Source organism: Malaclemys terrapin, chromosome 6 (genome assembly GCF_027887155.1).
Source record: "Malaclemys terrapin pileata isolate rMalTer1 chromosome 6, rMalTer1.hap1, whole genome shotgun sequence".
Lineage (NCBI taxonomy): Eukaryota > Metazoa > Chordata > Testudines > Emydidae > Malaclemys > Malaclemys terrapin.
Window position 1 is genome coordinate 118,384,923 of NC_071510.1, and position 16,196 is coordinate 118,401,118.

Genomic DNA, 16,196 nt, shown 5'->3' on the forward strand with positions numbered 1-16,196 from the left:
CTTTTCGACCTGGCATTACAGTAAAAAACCAGATGCCTGGCAACCTATGAGTAGCACTTCATTCCATGATCGTGTTAATTTTAGAGATCAGAGTAAGGGTGGAAGGATAATTTCAAGCAGAGGGCCTGAAGGAATCCTTCTGAAGCTGGGGTTGCAGCATCATGTGATATCTTCTCTCTGCCTTTTGGTTTAAATAGTAGTGACTGTTACCAGTTTGATATCCGAATATGTCCTTTCCCCGGGCACTATATCTCGCACTGGCAGTGGAATGGACTAGATCTTCTAACAGGTCTCTTCCATTTATATTTTCTGTTGTTATTTATACACCTTCTATACTGGTGCTAAAATTTCCTTCTGCTGCTCTGGAGCCGCTGACACTCAGTCCTGGCTGAGACCCTCAGCCAGGACTCTTCTGCCTGCAGCTTGTTCCTGCAGGGATCAGGTTTCACCAGCCCCGTGTCCGCCTTCTACAGCTCTGCTGTCACAGGTGTTCTCACTTCCTCCAATGACAGTGGGGCTGCCAGGCGCTCCCTGCACGGCTGCAGCAGCCATTCAGCAACAGGGTGGCCTCCTCTGCCTCTGAAGGCTTCTCCTCCTCCTCCTCTTCACAGTGCTGGCCAGGGATCTCTGCTCTCTTATCCGAACCTCTGCATTATCCGAATCCCTTCCTTGTCCCTCTGCAGCACATATCTCATGCTGGGGGATAAGGAGGGTGATTCAGATAATGCAGAGGCTCGGATAGTAGAGTTTTGAATCAACAGGAGTATACAACATATGTTTAATCTCTTTTTATTAATGTACTAAGTTGTATCTCAGTAGTATCCTACAGCAAGGAGTTCCACAATTAAAGGGCATATTAACATACTTGCATAAGAACATAAGAATGGCCGTACTGGGTCAGACCAAAGGTCCATCTAGCCCAGTATCCTGTCTACCGACAGTGGCCAATGCCAGGTGCCCCAGAGGGAGTGAACCCAACAGGCGATGATCAAGTGATCTCTCTCCTGCCATCCATCTCCACCCTCTGACAAACAGAGGCCAGGGACACCCTTGTTGTGGGTCCAGTTCTCTGTTTGTTGGAATGCTTAGATGAAACATCAGTTTCTGTTGTTGAAAGGAATGAAGGGTGGGAGAGACCAAGAGCACAGTAGTCAGTGGCTGATATCCAGCAAAATCCTGTTGAGTGATGATAGGAGGAATCTCAAACAGCAGGATTATTGTTATTGGAGTGCTGTAGCGCCAGGGGGTAAATGCCAGGATGCTAGTTCCCTGCAGTAAGAGGCAGTGGTGCTTTGTAATTGTAGCAGTGGATGGTAAGATTAAAGGAATTCTGTTTTAAGATGCTCAGAAGCATTAACTTTTTAAAGTTTCCAACTGGGAAATCTATGGTACTGATACTGTGTCGGTCATGCTTTTTTCAATAGCGTGAATATTTCATTCATCCTAGAATCTACACACATAAGGAAAACTTAAAACAAAATTAAGATGCATATGAAGATGCAAAAACACAAAGCAAGGGCCATTGAAGGTGGGAGAGACAACCCAGAGCTTTACAAGGAGATGAGTTTATAAAAAGCCTTTCTCCTCTGACACACAGGGATGAGAAGAACCAGTCCATTATCGTAAGCGGAGAATCCGGTGCCGGAAAGACAGTCTCTGCCAAATATGCCATGCGCTTCTTCGCATCTGTTGGTGGCTCTGCCAGTGAGACGAACATTGAAGAGAAGGTCCTTGCATCCAGTCCAATCATGGAGGTAAAGCTGGCCCAAAAGAAATTACATAGATTTTTATTCTACTTTAAGCAATCTGTGTGCATTTGTTTCTAGCATTCGCAAATTGCACCAACTTAGGGTGGGGTTGCTTCAGGGTTGGGATCCTCCCTCTATCTTGTAGATGGGGGTTTCTGTCATCCTGTTTATGTACAGGACCTGTCTCAGCCTCAGAAGTGAGATCCGGGAATAGGAAAATATAGCTATTTTAACTAGATTTGTATATAATTATTAAATATAGTCAGTTTTTTTTTTTTAAATAATTGGGATTGACTAGTTCAGGCAACTTTTTATGTATAGGTCACCGGTTTAAAATCTGTTGCAGGCTGATAGTGACTATAAGCTGTTAAAATGTCCGTTCAGTGACCCACTGTATGTGAAATATGCTGTTGGGTCTCTGTCTAGTTCTTTAACATGGAGATGGGGGTAGGGGGAAGCCCACCACAACTGGCCAACTTGTTGCCCGTCTCAGGAGCGAGGCCAAGGATTGAACGCTCCATGGAGACCGTTCGAACGATCTCAGTGTTGCTAGAACTGTGCTGATAACAGCCGTGTACAAAAAAGGTTGTAGGTAGCAGAGTTCAGATAACACTGCAGACATGATGTTTGTGTGGCCTTATCTACATCATTAATTATCGATCATCTTCACCTTCATTATTCTCTCTTTGCTTCTTGTAGCATCCCTAACGTTTATATATATATATATATATATATATATATATGGAGAGAGGTTTCTGCTGAATCTATAGATTGAATCAACATAGATCTACTTTTTTCATATTCTCTTATTAGGACGTATTGGTGATAGTAGTACCTGCTGACTAGGCACGTGGAGATCTCTTTTGCTCTGAACTAATTTATTTATTTTTTCTCGCCTTACTAATGAAGGCATTTATAGTGCATCCATCACTGTGGAATTTACATGGCTTGAATTGACGTGGTTAAAAATATAATCCCTGTCCCAAAGAATTTAGTCTTGTTTATTGATGTTAAAAGTAAATATTCTGCAACCCCCAGCATCAGCATAACTTTAAATGATTTTGAGAGAGGGATGCCTAACCTGTGAGTTTAAAACTCAGTGAAAAGCCTGGACAACAGGTGCATCTAACTATACCCTGACAAGGATGGTGGTGGTGGTTAAGAAATATCGGTAATTCACAATAACCCTATCAGTGGTCAGGTTTAGCATTAAACGTATTTCTGATAACAGTTCCATAACACACCCTGTGGTCTAGCTCCTTCCAGCTTCATACTGAGGGCACATCATTTAAGAGTTCTGACAAATGCAGGTAGTGTGGTGGAACAGACAGGGAGAAACGTCTCTTAGGGTATGTCTACACAGACACCCACCAGGGTCCTAGAGCCCAGGCTCCAGCCTGAACTCAAGTCTACACAGCAATGAAACAGCCCCTCAGCCCAAGCCCTTGAGCCGAAGTCAGCCAGGACAGGCCAACCGCAGGTGTCTAGTTGCTGTGTTAGAGTACATCTATGCAGTGGGGAAAAAAACAACCCGCAGCAGCAAGTCTCGGAGCCTGGATCAGCCGACTTTGAGTTTGTGCTGTGGGTTAAAAATATCAGTGTAGATGTTCGGGCTCAGGCTGGAGCCTGGGTTCTGAGACCCCCGTCACTGGGTTTAGCACCCAAGTTCCAGCCAGAGCCTGCATGTCTACAGTGCTATTTTTAGCCCTGCAGTGTGAGCTGCAGTCAGTTGACCTGGGCTTTGAGACTCACTGGCTATGTCTACACAGCAATGTAAGCCTACGGTTAATGGGACTTGAGTCAGCTGTCCTGTGTTGGGGACCCTGGGGCTTGAGCATCTACATTGCATTTTAACCCTAAGTTAAGAATTTTCTGACCCATCAGAAGCACCTGAGTACATAAGCTGCATAGTGAACTCCTTTGGTAGCTGTCAGTAGAATAAGTGCAGTGTGGGAAGGCTGTAGTCTGAGAATTGAGCTCTCCAGCTCCAGGCTGAGTCACGTTGGCAGGAAATGCCCATGTGCACCAGTTCTGAGGGTAATGAGGACGTCAGTCTCCAGGGCTGTCAAAGAATTAAAATGAAACTTTGCAATTCTTAATTTTTAAAATGAGACGTTCCACGAAGATGGTTTGCTTGTTGTTTTATTTATTTTTGTCTGTTTGTCTTGAAGTTTGGCATAAAATGTAGGTTTCAGAGGAAAAGCACACACCCCCCAGCCTGGCTGCTGCCGGCTGCAGAATGGTGAAGTGCATCCCCAGGGCTTGTGCGCTGTGTGCTCCTGCACCCCAGGAAGCAGGGATAAGGGGCTCCCTGGGAGGCTGTGGGGAAGTTTGGGGGCTGGTTCCCACTTGCTGCCCTGAAAGTGCATGCAGCCCAGTCGCCCCAGCACATGCAGTCCCAGGGAGGGCTCTGGGGCTTGGGAGCAAAGGCCAGAGAGCGGAGCAGGACCAAGTGGCTGCCCTGCAGGGCGAGGGAGCGGCAGGGCTCCCAGTTTAGCATGGCCAGGGGAGGAATGATCCCAACATCCCGATGTCCAGGAGCTGCCTCCTGCCTTTCAGCTTTGCTCCCTGCTCTGGACACGCTCTGCACAACAATGAGGAGGAGCTGGAGCCAGAGTGACCGGCGTGAGAGGAGCGGGAAGGGGGATGACGTTTGGCCAGACAGTTATGGCGCTAGTTCCGGCTGCCTTCAGTGCTGCTCCTCTGCCACCAGGAACTCTGGGATACATCCAGAGGGCTGCTGGGGCTGTGGGCATACAGGGAACCGACAGAGCTCAGACTCTCCGGCCCTGCAGGGTCCTGGGCCCCTGGGTCTGAGCCCTAGGTTAGCACGTTTGGAGTGTGGATGTTGGGATTTTGGCTTGAACCTGGGCTTAAATTGCTGTGTAGACATACTCACTGCTGCGGGTCTTATTTTGCTGTGTAGACGTACCCTTACATAACTTGAGCCTGGGGTATTTGGGACTTCGTCGATTATAACCTGAAATCAAAGCTGAACTCTTACCCTGGCACACTGCGGCATTGGCAGTGGATTTATGTTTTGGAGAGGCAGATTTACTTGTGGGGTTATTGAGCCGGGCCCTGTCCTAATCATTGACCTACTGGCTGCAGGGATTCATACATACAATTGTTGGATGCATCTAGACTGCAGCTCTATTTTTATCCTTTCCAAAGCGACTGAAGAAATATATAATAATGGCTGCATTTATTGCCGATATTGTAGGCACAGCGCATAGTGCCTATGCTGGGTCTGGAGAGCTGCCACCGTTGTACAATAGCTTAGCTGCGATGACAGGCCTTTCCCATTTTGGGTGGCGGATACCCCCGCGATGCCCCAGTGGACACACCTGTACATCTGTAATAATAAAATGGACGTATTTTCATTGTTCTGAGTTTTAAAAAGTGTCAGATTGCTCCCATTATGTGATGGAGGACTTCACTTTCTAGGGATATCCGTGTCAAAAGAGCATGCTTCCCTCACAGTGCCCTGACAACGTGCTTCAGCATGGGTGAGAAGAGACCGTTATTAGAGATGAGAAGGGCGTGCAGGCTCCAGCTCATTCAGTCCGTCTCTTTGCTCAGACTATCCACAAGGTTACCATTACCTTTCTAAGCTTTTTCTGCAAAGTGGATGGCACACTTTGAGGATCCACAGACCTACAGTATATTAAGTGATGTGTCCAATTCCTAGTGGACTACGTGTCGATAAGTCCACCTCAGAAAACCACCATCACAAACTGTTATTCATCAGCATTCTTGTTTGGCAGTCTCACCTGAGAGATACTTCATTACACTGGTAAGTTGTTGACCTGGATCGTATGCTCCCTGTGGTAGGGACCATGTCCTTCTACATGTCTGTAAAGTTCCAACACACTATGGGTGCTATACAAGTACTAAATGAAACTGAATGATGATTGAGTGGGCATGGGTCAGAGGCACTGACTTTTATTTTTCCACGGGGGTGCTCCGCTCCTGCTCCACCCTGAAGCCCCGCTCTCACGGCATCTCTTCCCCTGAGGCCCCACCCTTACTCCGCCCCGTCCCCAACACCCACCCACCCCCACTACTCTCTGCCCTTCCCCAAGCCTCTCCGCAGCTGCCAAACAGCTGATCAGCGGTGCCCCATGGATCACCTATTTTGGTGGGGCATCGCCAAACAGCTGTGGCTGGTGGGTGCTGAGCACCCACTATTTTTTTTTTCTGTGGGTGCTCCAGGCCCGGAGCACCCACGGAGTCAGCAGCTATTGATATGGTGCCAAAAAATCCTCTAACCCCTGAAGGAGTAAGAGTTGAGGCACACGCTGGCAGTAAGGGGGAAATTGGCACTGCTGCCCTCCCGTGCTGTACTCGTCCCACGTATAAAGAGAGGGCACGAAATACCAGGAATGTCAGTCTGGCAGCTATCACCAGCATGAAATTCACTTGTCTTAAAAACCTGAAGTAACTGACTTGAACCAAGCTTTCCTAAATCTGAATGATAATTGATCACAGTGGGTCTTCTGTAAGTGTGTGTTTATCATCAGCCCCATTCCATTTTAAATGAAGTCTCAGCTGTTACGCTAATGGTTGGTACCAGTGCTGTTCTGGCATGGAATCAACACCCTTTCCAAAGAAGCTCTTTGCCCTGTAAATACCCCTGGTTTGAACTTGTCAACCCTTGCGCATTCCCCTTTCCTAGGCAATGGCACCCTGTGTCTCACCCATCTATTTTCAGCATGTCGTGGCTTCCTTTCCTTTTACTCTCAGCAGTGTTCTGTGTTTAGCAACCTCCACACATGAAGGAAAGACAGATAATTCATTCCAGCGAAACCTGTGCAACTCGAGCAGTTTTTAGTTATGGCAAATTGTCTTTAGTTCTGTTTTACTGTGCAGTTCCGGTGCGGCTGTCATAGCCCTTAGAGAGGGAGAGGACTTGTTAGGTCCTCTAGTCCATCTCCTTGCTAATGCTGGATTGTAACTTGGATCTTCATAAAACTGGAGGTGACTCAAATACTGCACCTCTTCGCAATTCTACAGAGAACAGAACAGCTTTGCTCCCTGTTACCAGGACCCTATCTATCTCCAATTGGTAAAATATAGACACTGAAGGAGATCATCAGAGGTGGTCAGGAGCGCTGCCAGCTTTTTTGCTGCCCTAGGCGACGGAAGGTCCTGCCCCCGAAATGCTGCCCCCGACAGAGGCGGTGGAAGATCCCATCCCCGAAATGCCACCGCCAACCGGGGCGGCTAAAGATCCGGCCGCCGTGGTCGCCACCCCCCAAATGTTAGGCAGTCGCCTAGGGCGCTAGGTCACCTAATGGTTTGCGCCGACCCTGGAGGTGGTCAAGATACATTTGATGCTGAAGTCATTGGGAAATGGGGGGGGGAGGGGTGGGAAAATGGCTCTAAGCCACCTTTCTGTTCTTCCAATCCTGGGGCCATTCCAGTCCTAGTGTTTCCCTGGGGCAGTCCAATGTGCCTTCTTCAATAAGAGTTCTTTTTTCTCGATTCCTGAGAGTGCTGTCTTTATTATTGGCATCCATTTTTCAATATTCTTCTCTGAAGGCTCCTTCCGCCACATGTGCTGAAAAGAAATCTGTACTCTCTGCCAACTCTAATTTCAATTTGTGTGGCAAAGAGAATTAATTGTGGTGTATATGACAAAATGTGTTAGGATTCTGCTGTTCTGCCAGCAAGTGGTCTCTTGTTCCATTAAAAAGGAATGCACTTTCTCAATTCTGAGCTGCAGCTGAAAGCCTGCCAGCAGAACTCTGGCCTTACTTCTTTGACCTGACCCACATATTGAGTTCTGACCCTAAGCCATAAGCACAAACGTCCTGTAGACAATTGACAGCAAGTGAAATAAAATAGAAAGATTCCCTTTGTCATCCCTCTGCCAATTTAAGAGAAGAGAAAGAGGTTGTGCTTGTGTGCTGCAGATATAATGATTAAGGGTAAAATTTTCAAAAGCCCCTACGTCCCATTTTCAGAAGTCACTTCGGAGCCCAAGTCCCATTGACTTTTAAAGTGCCTACATCTCATTTGAAAGTGGACTTAAGCACTTTTACATTTTTTACTCTAAATCTCTAATTTCAGCTACCTCAGGGGTTTAATTTCCCTCATTCTGGGAAATGTGCCGGGTTCAATCCATTTTAAAAAAAATAATTTCACAAAAGCAAGTTAATGATGTAGGGAAAGGCAGTGTGTGGCTGCTAGACACAGAATCTAAGATTCTCCAGAAGATGAGCAATTTTAGGTCCTGATCCTGCAAAGATCAGGGCTCAGAATAAGTAGTCCTTTTGACTTGAATGAGACTGCTTATCTGAACAAAATTAAGCCAATCAACAGGACTGTTTATATGAGTAAAGCACATGCATTCATATTTACAACTTCTGGGCCTTATAGTTCAGGTACTAGTGTTCATGGCACCTAGATGCCACAGTAGGACACTCCTTAAATAAAACAAAATTAAACCTCAAGAGAGGTCCCTGGCTCTACGAGTGCTGCTATAATTAAGTTTAAGGATTTTTTTCTTGTAAGCTCCATTATTTAGAGTTTCATGTCTTGGATATTGAATCTAATCTATGTTTAGGATGCCTATCACAGTCGTATCTAACCACTACTTGGATACTTGTATATGTTACCAACCACATTTTCACAGGGATTGCCAATGAGAATTTTTAGAGAGACAAGGTGGGTGAGGTAATATCTTTTATCTCACCCACAGAAGTTGGTCCAATAAAAGACATTACCTCACCCACCTTGTCTCTCTAACACCCTGGGATCAACACGGCTACAACAACACTGCGTACAATAATTGGGATTTTTAAAATTTGATTTAACAAGATATACCAGCATAGCAAATATTCAGAGATAGTGTGTTTAAGCTCCGGTGGGATGTTACTTGATATAACAGCTCTACAGCTCAGTCTGATTCCCAAATGATCACAGAAAATTAGTAAAGCGCATGTGTCCAGATATGTCGTTGTCCTCCATGTCTTCATTCATGCTGCCCCTATGTCTGGAACTCCCTCCCTGACCCCATCTGCTATGTCTTCTTTCTCACCTCTTTGAAATTCCTTCTCAACATCTTCTTCGAGAAGGTTTATGTAAATGATAGCATCTCACACACAAGTATAAAACCACTGTAGAATACTTCATTACGTTCAAAACACATGCATGCCCCTCCTGAGTGACCCCATGATTTTATTGTACTCTTGTTCTTCTCCATCCCATGTTCTCCTCTCGGTTTAGATTGTAAGTACTTGAGCACTTTGAGGGCAGAGAATCAGTCTTTAACTCTAGTGTAAAGGGCTGAGAATATTTATGGGTAGTAGAAGTAATCACACACACCCAAACTATTTAAAAGAACATTAAGGTTTCAAAGTCAAGTCCTCAAAAGTTAGTAAATGGCAGAATTCAGGTTGCCTGTGCAACCTGTGAGTATTCATTATGATACCATCTTTACTTACAGGATCACATACTATTTTTTTCCACGGGACCCTGTCTCATTCAATGCCCGCTTTCTGGGTGCCTGGGTAGACCTGAGGGTCTGATTTGCAGAAGTGCTAAGCACTCTCACTTGCAGCTGAAGTCAATGGGAGCTGTGCTTTGAACATATAAAGTGCTATATGATGATTAGTACTCTGAAAAATCAGGCCCTTGGTATCTCAAATCGAGTACCAAAAATATAGTGGATGTTTTGACCTGAATGCTTTCTGTGCCTCCGTTCCCCACCTCTAAAATGAGGATGATGATAATACCCACTCATCCCAGAGTTTTTGTGAAAATAAATTCATTAAAGTGTGTGTGTGTATGCACATTATAGGGCCTGTGTTTTGGGGGGGTATTGATTTTATTTGGGTTTATTTTTAGCAATTTTTGCATTTTATATAGATGTCCAAAAATCTGGGTTTGATGGGCTCTCTCTTTGTATATACTGTAATGAGTAAAGTACAGTATCTGTAATGAGTAATGTGTATAATATGCACTACTCATTACAATATATGCAAAGAGTGTGTCCCCCAAAATCTGATTTTTTGGACATCTATACAAAAAAGCAGAAACATTTGCTAAAAATATACCTCAAAGAATTAAATCAATGTACTATAGCAATGAGCAGTCTCTTGTACTGTTCCCTAGTGTGCTTTTGCTGTTTCAAACAGCGCTATGTTACAGCTCACTAGGGTACCTTTAGTGAGCACCAGCAGGGTCTACATGGACCAATTAATGCACAGCCAGTTTAATGTGCTTTAGAAATCACCCCCCACCCCCATAGCCCACATTGCTGCTCCAGGTACACAAGCCCTTACAGACAAGTAGCCATTTTGGAGAGCTTTTTGGTGTTTCTTGGATAAACACCAATTTTAATTGTTGTTGTTGTATCAGGTGTTTTATGGGTGTTCATTGATTAAAACAAAATCCAAAGCCCTGCCATTAGCAATGCTATTGTTTGTTTTTATCTGTTTTAGATCGTAATCTCTTCAGGGCAGGGATCATATCATCCTGTGTGTTTGTACAGTGTCTCACTCAGAGGCAGCCTGGTCCTTTTAGACAGGGCTTTGGAGCTGTGCTCCGGCTCCACTTCAGCTCCAGGCAAAAACCTGCAGCTCCACTGCTCCGGTGCTGCTCCGGGCTTTGCTCCAAAGCCCTGCTTTTAGGGGCCTTTGATTGTGGAGTTACCATGATACAAATAATAAATTTTAGTAAAATATAGTAAAGTTCAAGCCTGTCTGGTATCTCTGAGCATCCAACTTGGATTAGAACCTTCTGGGAGGGTCGAATTAAAGCTAGTTGAATTAAAGGTGTGATACTCAAGGGACAGATTAATTGTAGTTGATTTTTTTGTTTGTTTTTTCACTGTGCTCTGTGATGGAGTTATCCCCTGCAGAGCCATCAATATCGACCATGTAATCATTTCTCTGTTCCTGCTTAGTCGATCAAATCCAAATGCCTGTAATGGAGACTTACACGACATTGTCTGAAGCTGGGATCCCTGGGGGATTAAGTTTTAATGACAGATTTTTAATTTAGAAAGGTTTTGATGAGAGGATGGAATTAGTAAACCCTTTATCATAGCTCAGATGTGACGAGGCAAATCCTCAGCTGAGCACCCAGCACAAGGAGCTTAGATGGCCGTGGAGATGTGCAGGGGAAGGGAGAAGGGGAGAATAATTCTTTTTCCAACCCCCTCCCCACGCAGAGCAGCAGCGGCAGAGCCACTCTGGTCACTCGGGAACCCTAAGGTACAGAAGTAGCCCCCACAGCCCTAATGCTTCCTGGACAGTCAGGTGTTATTGTGAAGTTACTTTAGAAGCTGCCCCAAGTTGTTTATCATGGAAAAACACCCCAGCAACCCAGTTCCTGTGGTCTTGATGCAAGAAGCTCATGGTCTGTAGCATCCGGGCGTCCCGCCAAGGTGGTGTCGCACCAGAATGGCCAGTTACTAGGGATAATACAGAAGTTTGAGGGGTGTGTGTGTGTGTGTGTGTGTGTGTGTGTGTGTGTGTGTTGCTAGGGATAATGCAGAAGTTTGAGAGGGGTGTGTGTACACACTCTTGCACAGTTTTTCATTGGCCCCCAATGGAATACATGTCCAGTGTGGCGAGTCTTCTGAATCGCTAATTTCCTTGACTTTGTGATGAAGCGAGCATCCAGCACAGATCCTGTGTATCGTTGGGTGCTGGGACTGCTGCTAGCCCACCAAGCTCACTCGGACTGTGGAACATATGTACCACCCCTTTTTTCTTTTTTTGCGCATGAAAACAGCAGTTTCTTCAGTCAATGTTAAGTTATTCCTGTAATGTGAAATGTGAGCAGATATGAAATTTATGCAATGATTTCTATCATCTGATAATTCACAAGGACTTTCAGAATGCGAGGCTCTCCCCTTCGTATTAGCTCAAACGATGCAACCTTCAATAGAAGTTTTCAGTCTCAGCAAACAGCTTCCCAAGAAAAGAAGCACTAAATTTGATAGAGGCCTGATTCTTCATCCGCCTAGTCCTTTTTAAGTCAAAGTGAAGTTGAGCACATGAGCGAGTGGCCAAACCCTAGTAAAAATGTGCTATTTTTACTTTAGGGGGAGGAGACCTGTGGTTTGAGTACAGGAGCAAGAAGTGGAAATCCCAGGTTCCAGTCATTGACACTGACTGATGCAATGTGTTGCTTTGAGCAATTCATTTATTTTCTCAATGCCTCTATTTCCTCCCCTATAAAATAAGATTAATAATATTTGTCTGTCTGACAGATGTGTTGATCTGGGTTATTGATTGTAAAGTGCTTTAAAGATGTACTAAGTAGTATTGTGTTTTCCCTCTGCAACCTTTGTGTAATATGATAGTATCTCTAACATTAACTGAAGTATGGGGGGAAACTAATATGAACAGCACTGGCTGCCTTTCAATTCTTTCCAGCAAGATCTAGCTGACAGCCATGATGCTGACATGTGTGCAGTCAGAAATTTACACCAGACTGTTGTCTTCCTTATGCATGAAGACAAACTGTTGTTAATTGGTGTGAAGACCTGCATAATGCCACATACACTCTATTGCATGGAATATCAGACTCAAATGTATATAAACCGGTTGACCCCCAGGGGCTGAACCAAAGAGGGATATAAGCGTAGAAGCCTTAATATAGCTGATGGTGGTTCACCTGATGTTTTGGAGCTGAATATCCCAAATCCTGTTCCCAGTGGTTCAAATGAATTGACTGCCAGGATGCGTTCAGCACACTGATTCCTTGAGTTTTCTGACATGCACGGACAAATAAAGCTTTAGTGTCTCTTTCTCTAGGAGATGGTGCAGGCTTCTTATCTGACTTGTAAACACAATTCACCCTTGTGCTTGTGCAGTCCGCATTTCTTTTTGTCAGATGCTATAAATGCTCACTCTCGTCTGTGAGCTAGATTCGGACTGCAGATTAGGGCTGTCAAGCGATTAAAAAAAATAATGGTGATTAATCGCACTGTTAAACAGTAATAGAGTACCATTTATTTAAATATTTTTGGATGTTTTTTCTACATTTTCAAACAGTGACTTCAATTACAACACAGAATAGAGAGTGTACAGTGCTCACTATATTTATTTTTATTACAAATATTTGCACTGTAAAAAACAAAATAAATAGGATTTTTCAATTTACCTAATACAACTACTGTAGTGCAATCTCTTTATCATGAAAGTTGAAGTTACAACTCAGTCCTACTTCTTGTTCAGCCAATCACTCAAACAAGTTTGTTTACATTTGCGGGAGATAATGCTGCCCACTTCTTATTTACAATATCACCTGAAAGTGAGAACAGGCATTCACATGGCACTGTTGAAGCCGGCATCGCAGATATTTACCTGCTAGATGCACCAAAGATTCATATGTCCCTTCATGCTTCAACCACCATTCCAGAGGACATGCGTCCATGCTGATTATGGGTTCTGCTCGATAATGATCCAAAACAGTGCAGACTGGTGCATGTTCATTTTCATCATCTGAGTCAGATGCCACCTGCAGAAGGTTGATTTTCTTTTTTGGTGGTTTGGGTTCTGTAGTTTCTGCATCGGAGTGTTGCTCTTTTAAGACTTCTGAAAGCATGCTCCACACCTCGTCCCTCTCAGATTTTGGAAGGCACTTCAGATTCTTAAACCTTGGGTCGCGTGCTGTAGCCATCTTTAGATTTCTCACATCGGTACCTCTGTGTTTTGTCAAATCTGCTGTGAAAGTGTTCTTAAAATGAACAACATATGCTGGGTCATCATCGGAGACTGCTATAATATGAAATATATGGCAGAATGTGGGTAAAACCGAGCAGGAGACATACAGTTCTCCCCCAAGTAGCTCAGTCACAAATTTAATTAACACATTATTTTTTTAACAAGCATCATCAGCATGGAAGCATGTCCTCTGGAATGGTGGCTGAAGCATGAATGGGCATACAAATGTTTAGCATATCTGGCACATAAAATACCTTACAATGTCCGCTACAAAAGTGCCATGCGAATGCCTGTTCTCACTTTCAGATGACGTTGTAAATAAGAAGCGGGCAGCATTATCTTCTGCAAATGTAAACTAACTTGTTTGTTTTAGCGATTGGCTGAACAAGAAGTAGGACTGAGTGGACTTGTAGGCTCTAAAGTTTTACATTGTTTTGTTTTTGAGAGCAATTATGTAACAAAAAAAATCCGACATTTATAAATTGCATGTTCACGATAAAGAGATTGCACTACATACTTGTATTTTTCAGTTCACCTCATACTATTTTTTGTTTGTCATTTACAGTTCAAATATTAGTAATAAAAATAATATAAAGTGAGCTCTGTACACTTTGTATTCTGTGTTGTAACTGAAATCAATATATTTGAAAATATAGAAAAAAAATCCAAAAATATTTAATACATTTCAATTGGTATTCTATTGTTTAGCAGTGCGATTAAAACTGCGATTAATTGCGATTAAGTTTTTTTAGTTAATCGCATGAGTTAACGGCAATTGATCAACAGCCTACTGCAGATATTGGCCAGTCACAGCAGGGTAGTTTTACATTATGGTTGTCTCTGTCATGCATCTGGGATTGTAATCTGGCCCCAGAAGTGGGATGGGAACCTATGAGCCTCCCCCTGAAATGAACAGAAGAAAATTGCAAGTTTAGCTTTTCTACCCTGCAATCTCTGCTGCTGATCACTATGGTGGGTATGAAACAAATAGGAAAAACAATGTGCATCATTCAGAATAAATTTAGAAATGCTATTGCCAGAGAGACATTTCATTCTTTAAATTAAGCAGCAAAATATATTACTATAATTATTCCATGGCCACTTTTAATCATAAAGCCCCATTGGCAGGCATTTGTATACAACCTTTAACAGTAATACACTGGTTAAGCACAGTTTGGTTATGTGTATGTCCTGGGGATTGTACATAATCCAGGATCTCCCAGTGTGGCTGATATGAAAAGTAGTTTGACATCTTTTTTACTTCCTACCAAGGATGGGGATGTACTGGGCAGCCTTCTTGCAGGTGGCTAGCTCCCCTTACACCTGAAGCCCCATTTATCTAAAAGCTTCCTTTATCCTCTGAGTCTTTATCTAACCAGGTTTATGCTTTATTTGAAGTAGCCTCTCTTCCTATGTTCCTAATGCTGAATCTTTGATCCTTGAAAATCAATGGACGTTAGGTACCTAACTCTCTTAGGCTACTTGCAAAATCCTAGCCTAAGCTCCTTGAGAATACTGAAGTGGTTGTGTAAAACCAATAGACTAAAGTCTTGGCTACACTTGTGAGTTACAGCGCTGTAAAGGCTCCCCCAGCGCTAACTCACTCCCCGTCCACACTGGCAAGGCATTTGCAGCGCTGTATCTCCATGGTTGCAGCGCTGCATGTACTCCACCTCTTCGAGAGGAATAGCGAGTATTGCGCTGCCACTGCGGTGCCAGTGTGGCCGCCCAAAGTGCTGTGAATGGCCTCCAGAATTATTCGGCAGTATCCCACAATGCCTGTTCTAGCCACTCTGGTCATCAGTTCAAACTCTACTGCCCTGGCCTCAGGTAACCAACCATGTGACCCACCCTTTACATTCCCCGGAAATTTTAAAAATCCCCTTCCTGTTTGCTCAGCCCAGCGTGGCGTGGAGTGCTATCAGCGAATCTTTCCAGGTGACCATGTCTCCACGCGCCAAGCGAGCCCCAGCATGGAGCAATGGCGAGTTGCTGGACCTCCTCAGTGTTTGGGGGGAGGAAACTGTCCAGTCCCAGCTGCGCTCCAGCTGTAGGAATTACGATACCTTCGGGAAGGTATCAAAGGACATGATGGAAAGGGGCCATGACCGGGACGCCCTGCAGTGCAGGATTAAAGTGAAGGAGCTGCGGAGTGCCTACCGCAAAGCCCACAACACAAACGGCTGCTCGGGTGCTCCCCCCGCGACCTGCTGATTCTACAAAGAGCTGGATGCGATACTTGGGGTTAACCCCACCTCCACTCCGAGCACCACCATGGACATTTCAGAGCCGGTGTGGTGGGGGGGAGGAGGAAGATGAGGAGGAGGAGGAGGAAAACGGGAGTGATGGAGGTGGGCCGGATAGAGACACCCTGGAATCCCTGGAGCTATGCAGGATCTTAAGGAATAGTTCGACAGCCAAACGTGACGTGCTGGCGAGATTCGTCAGCATACGCCTCAGCAGTTCGGACTCCTTTTCCCGCAGACAGATCGCGCTGCACAGAAACCGTTGAAAGATGGCGCCAAACGTGGACGGAAACAAAGGGATTTCTGGGATGCGAAGCGATGCATCACGGGGCATTGGGACAGGACCCAGAATCCCCTGCACCCACACCCCCTTCCCACAACCCACGACGCCAGAATGGGAAAAGGTGCTCTGTGGGATAGCTGCCCATAATGCACCGCTCCCAATAGCGCTGCAGTTGCCGCAAATGTGGCCACGACAGCGCGCTGGGCAGCTCAGTGTGGACAGATTTCAGCGC

The 16,196-nt window shown here is 44.7% G+C and overlaps 1 protein-coding gene across 2 annotated transcripts in view; it reads left to right on the forward strand.

Annotated features, from left to right (window-relative positions):
* The window catches only part of MYO5B (myosin VB), a 385,776-nt gene that overhangs the window by 186,007 nt on the left and 183,573 nt on the right, over nt 1-16,196 (forward strand). For both annotated transcript variants that reach the window (XM_054031756.1, XM_054031755.1), the window contains exon 5: nt 1,598-1,754. In XM_054031756.1, coding sequence (XP_053887731.1) covers nt 1,598-1,754 — 157 coding nt within the window. The remainder of the gene's footprint in view (nt 1-1,597; nt 1,755-16,196) is intronic.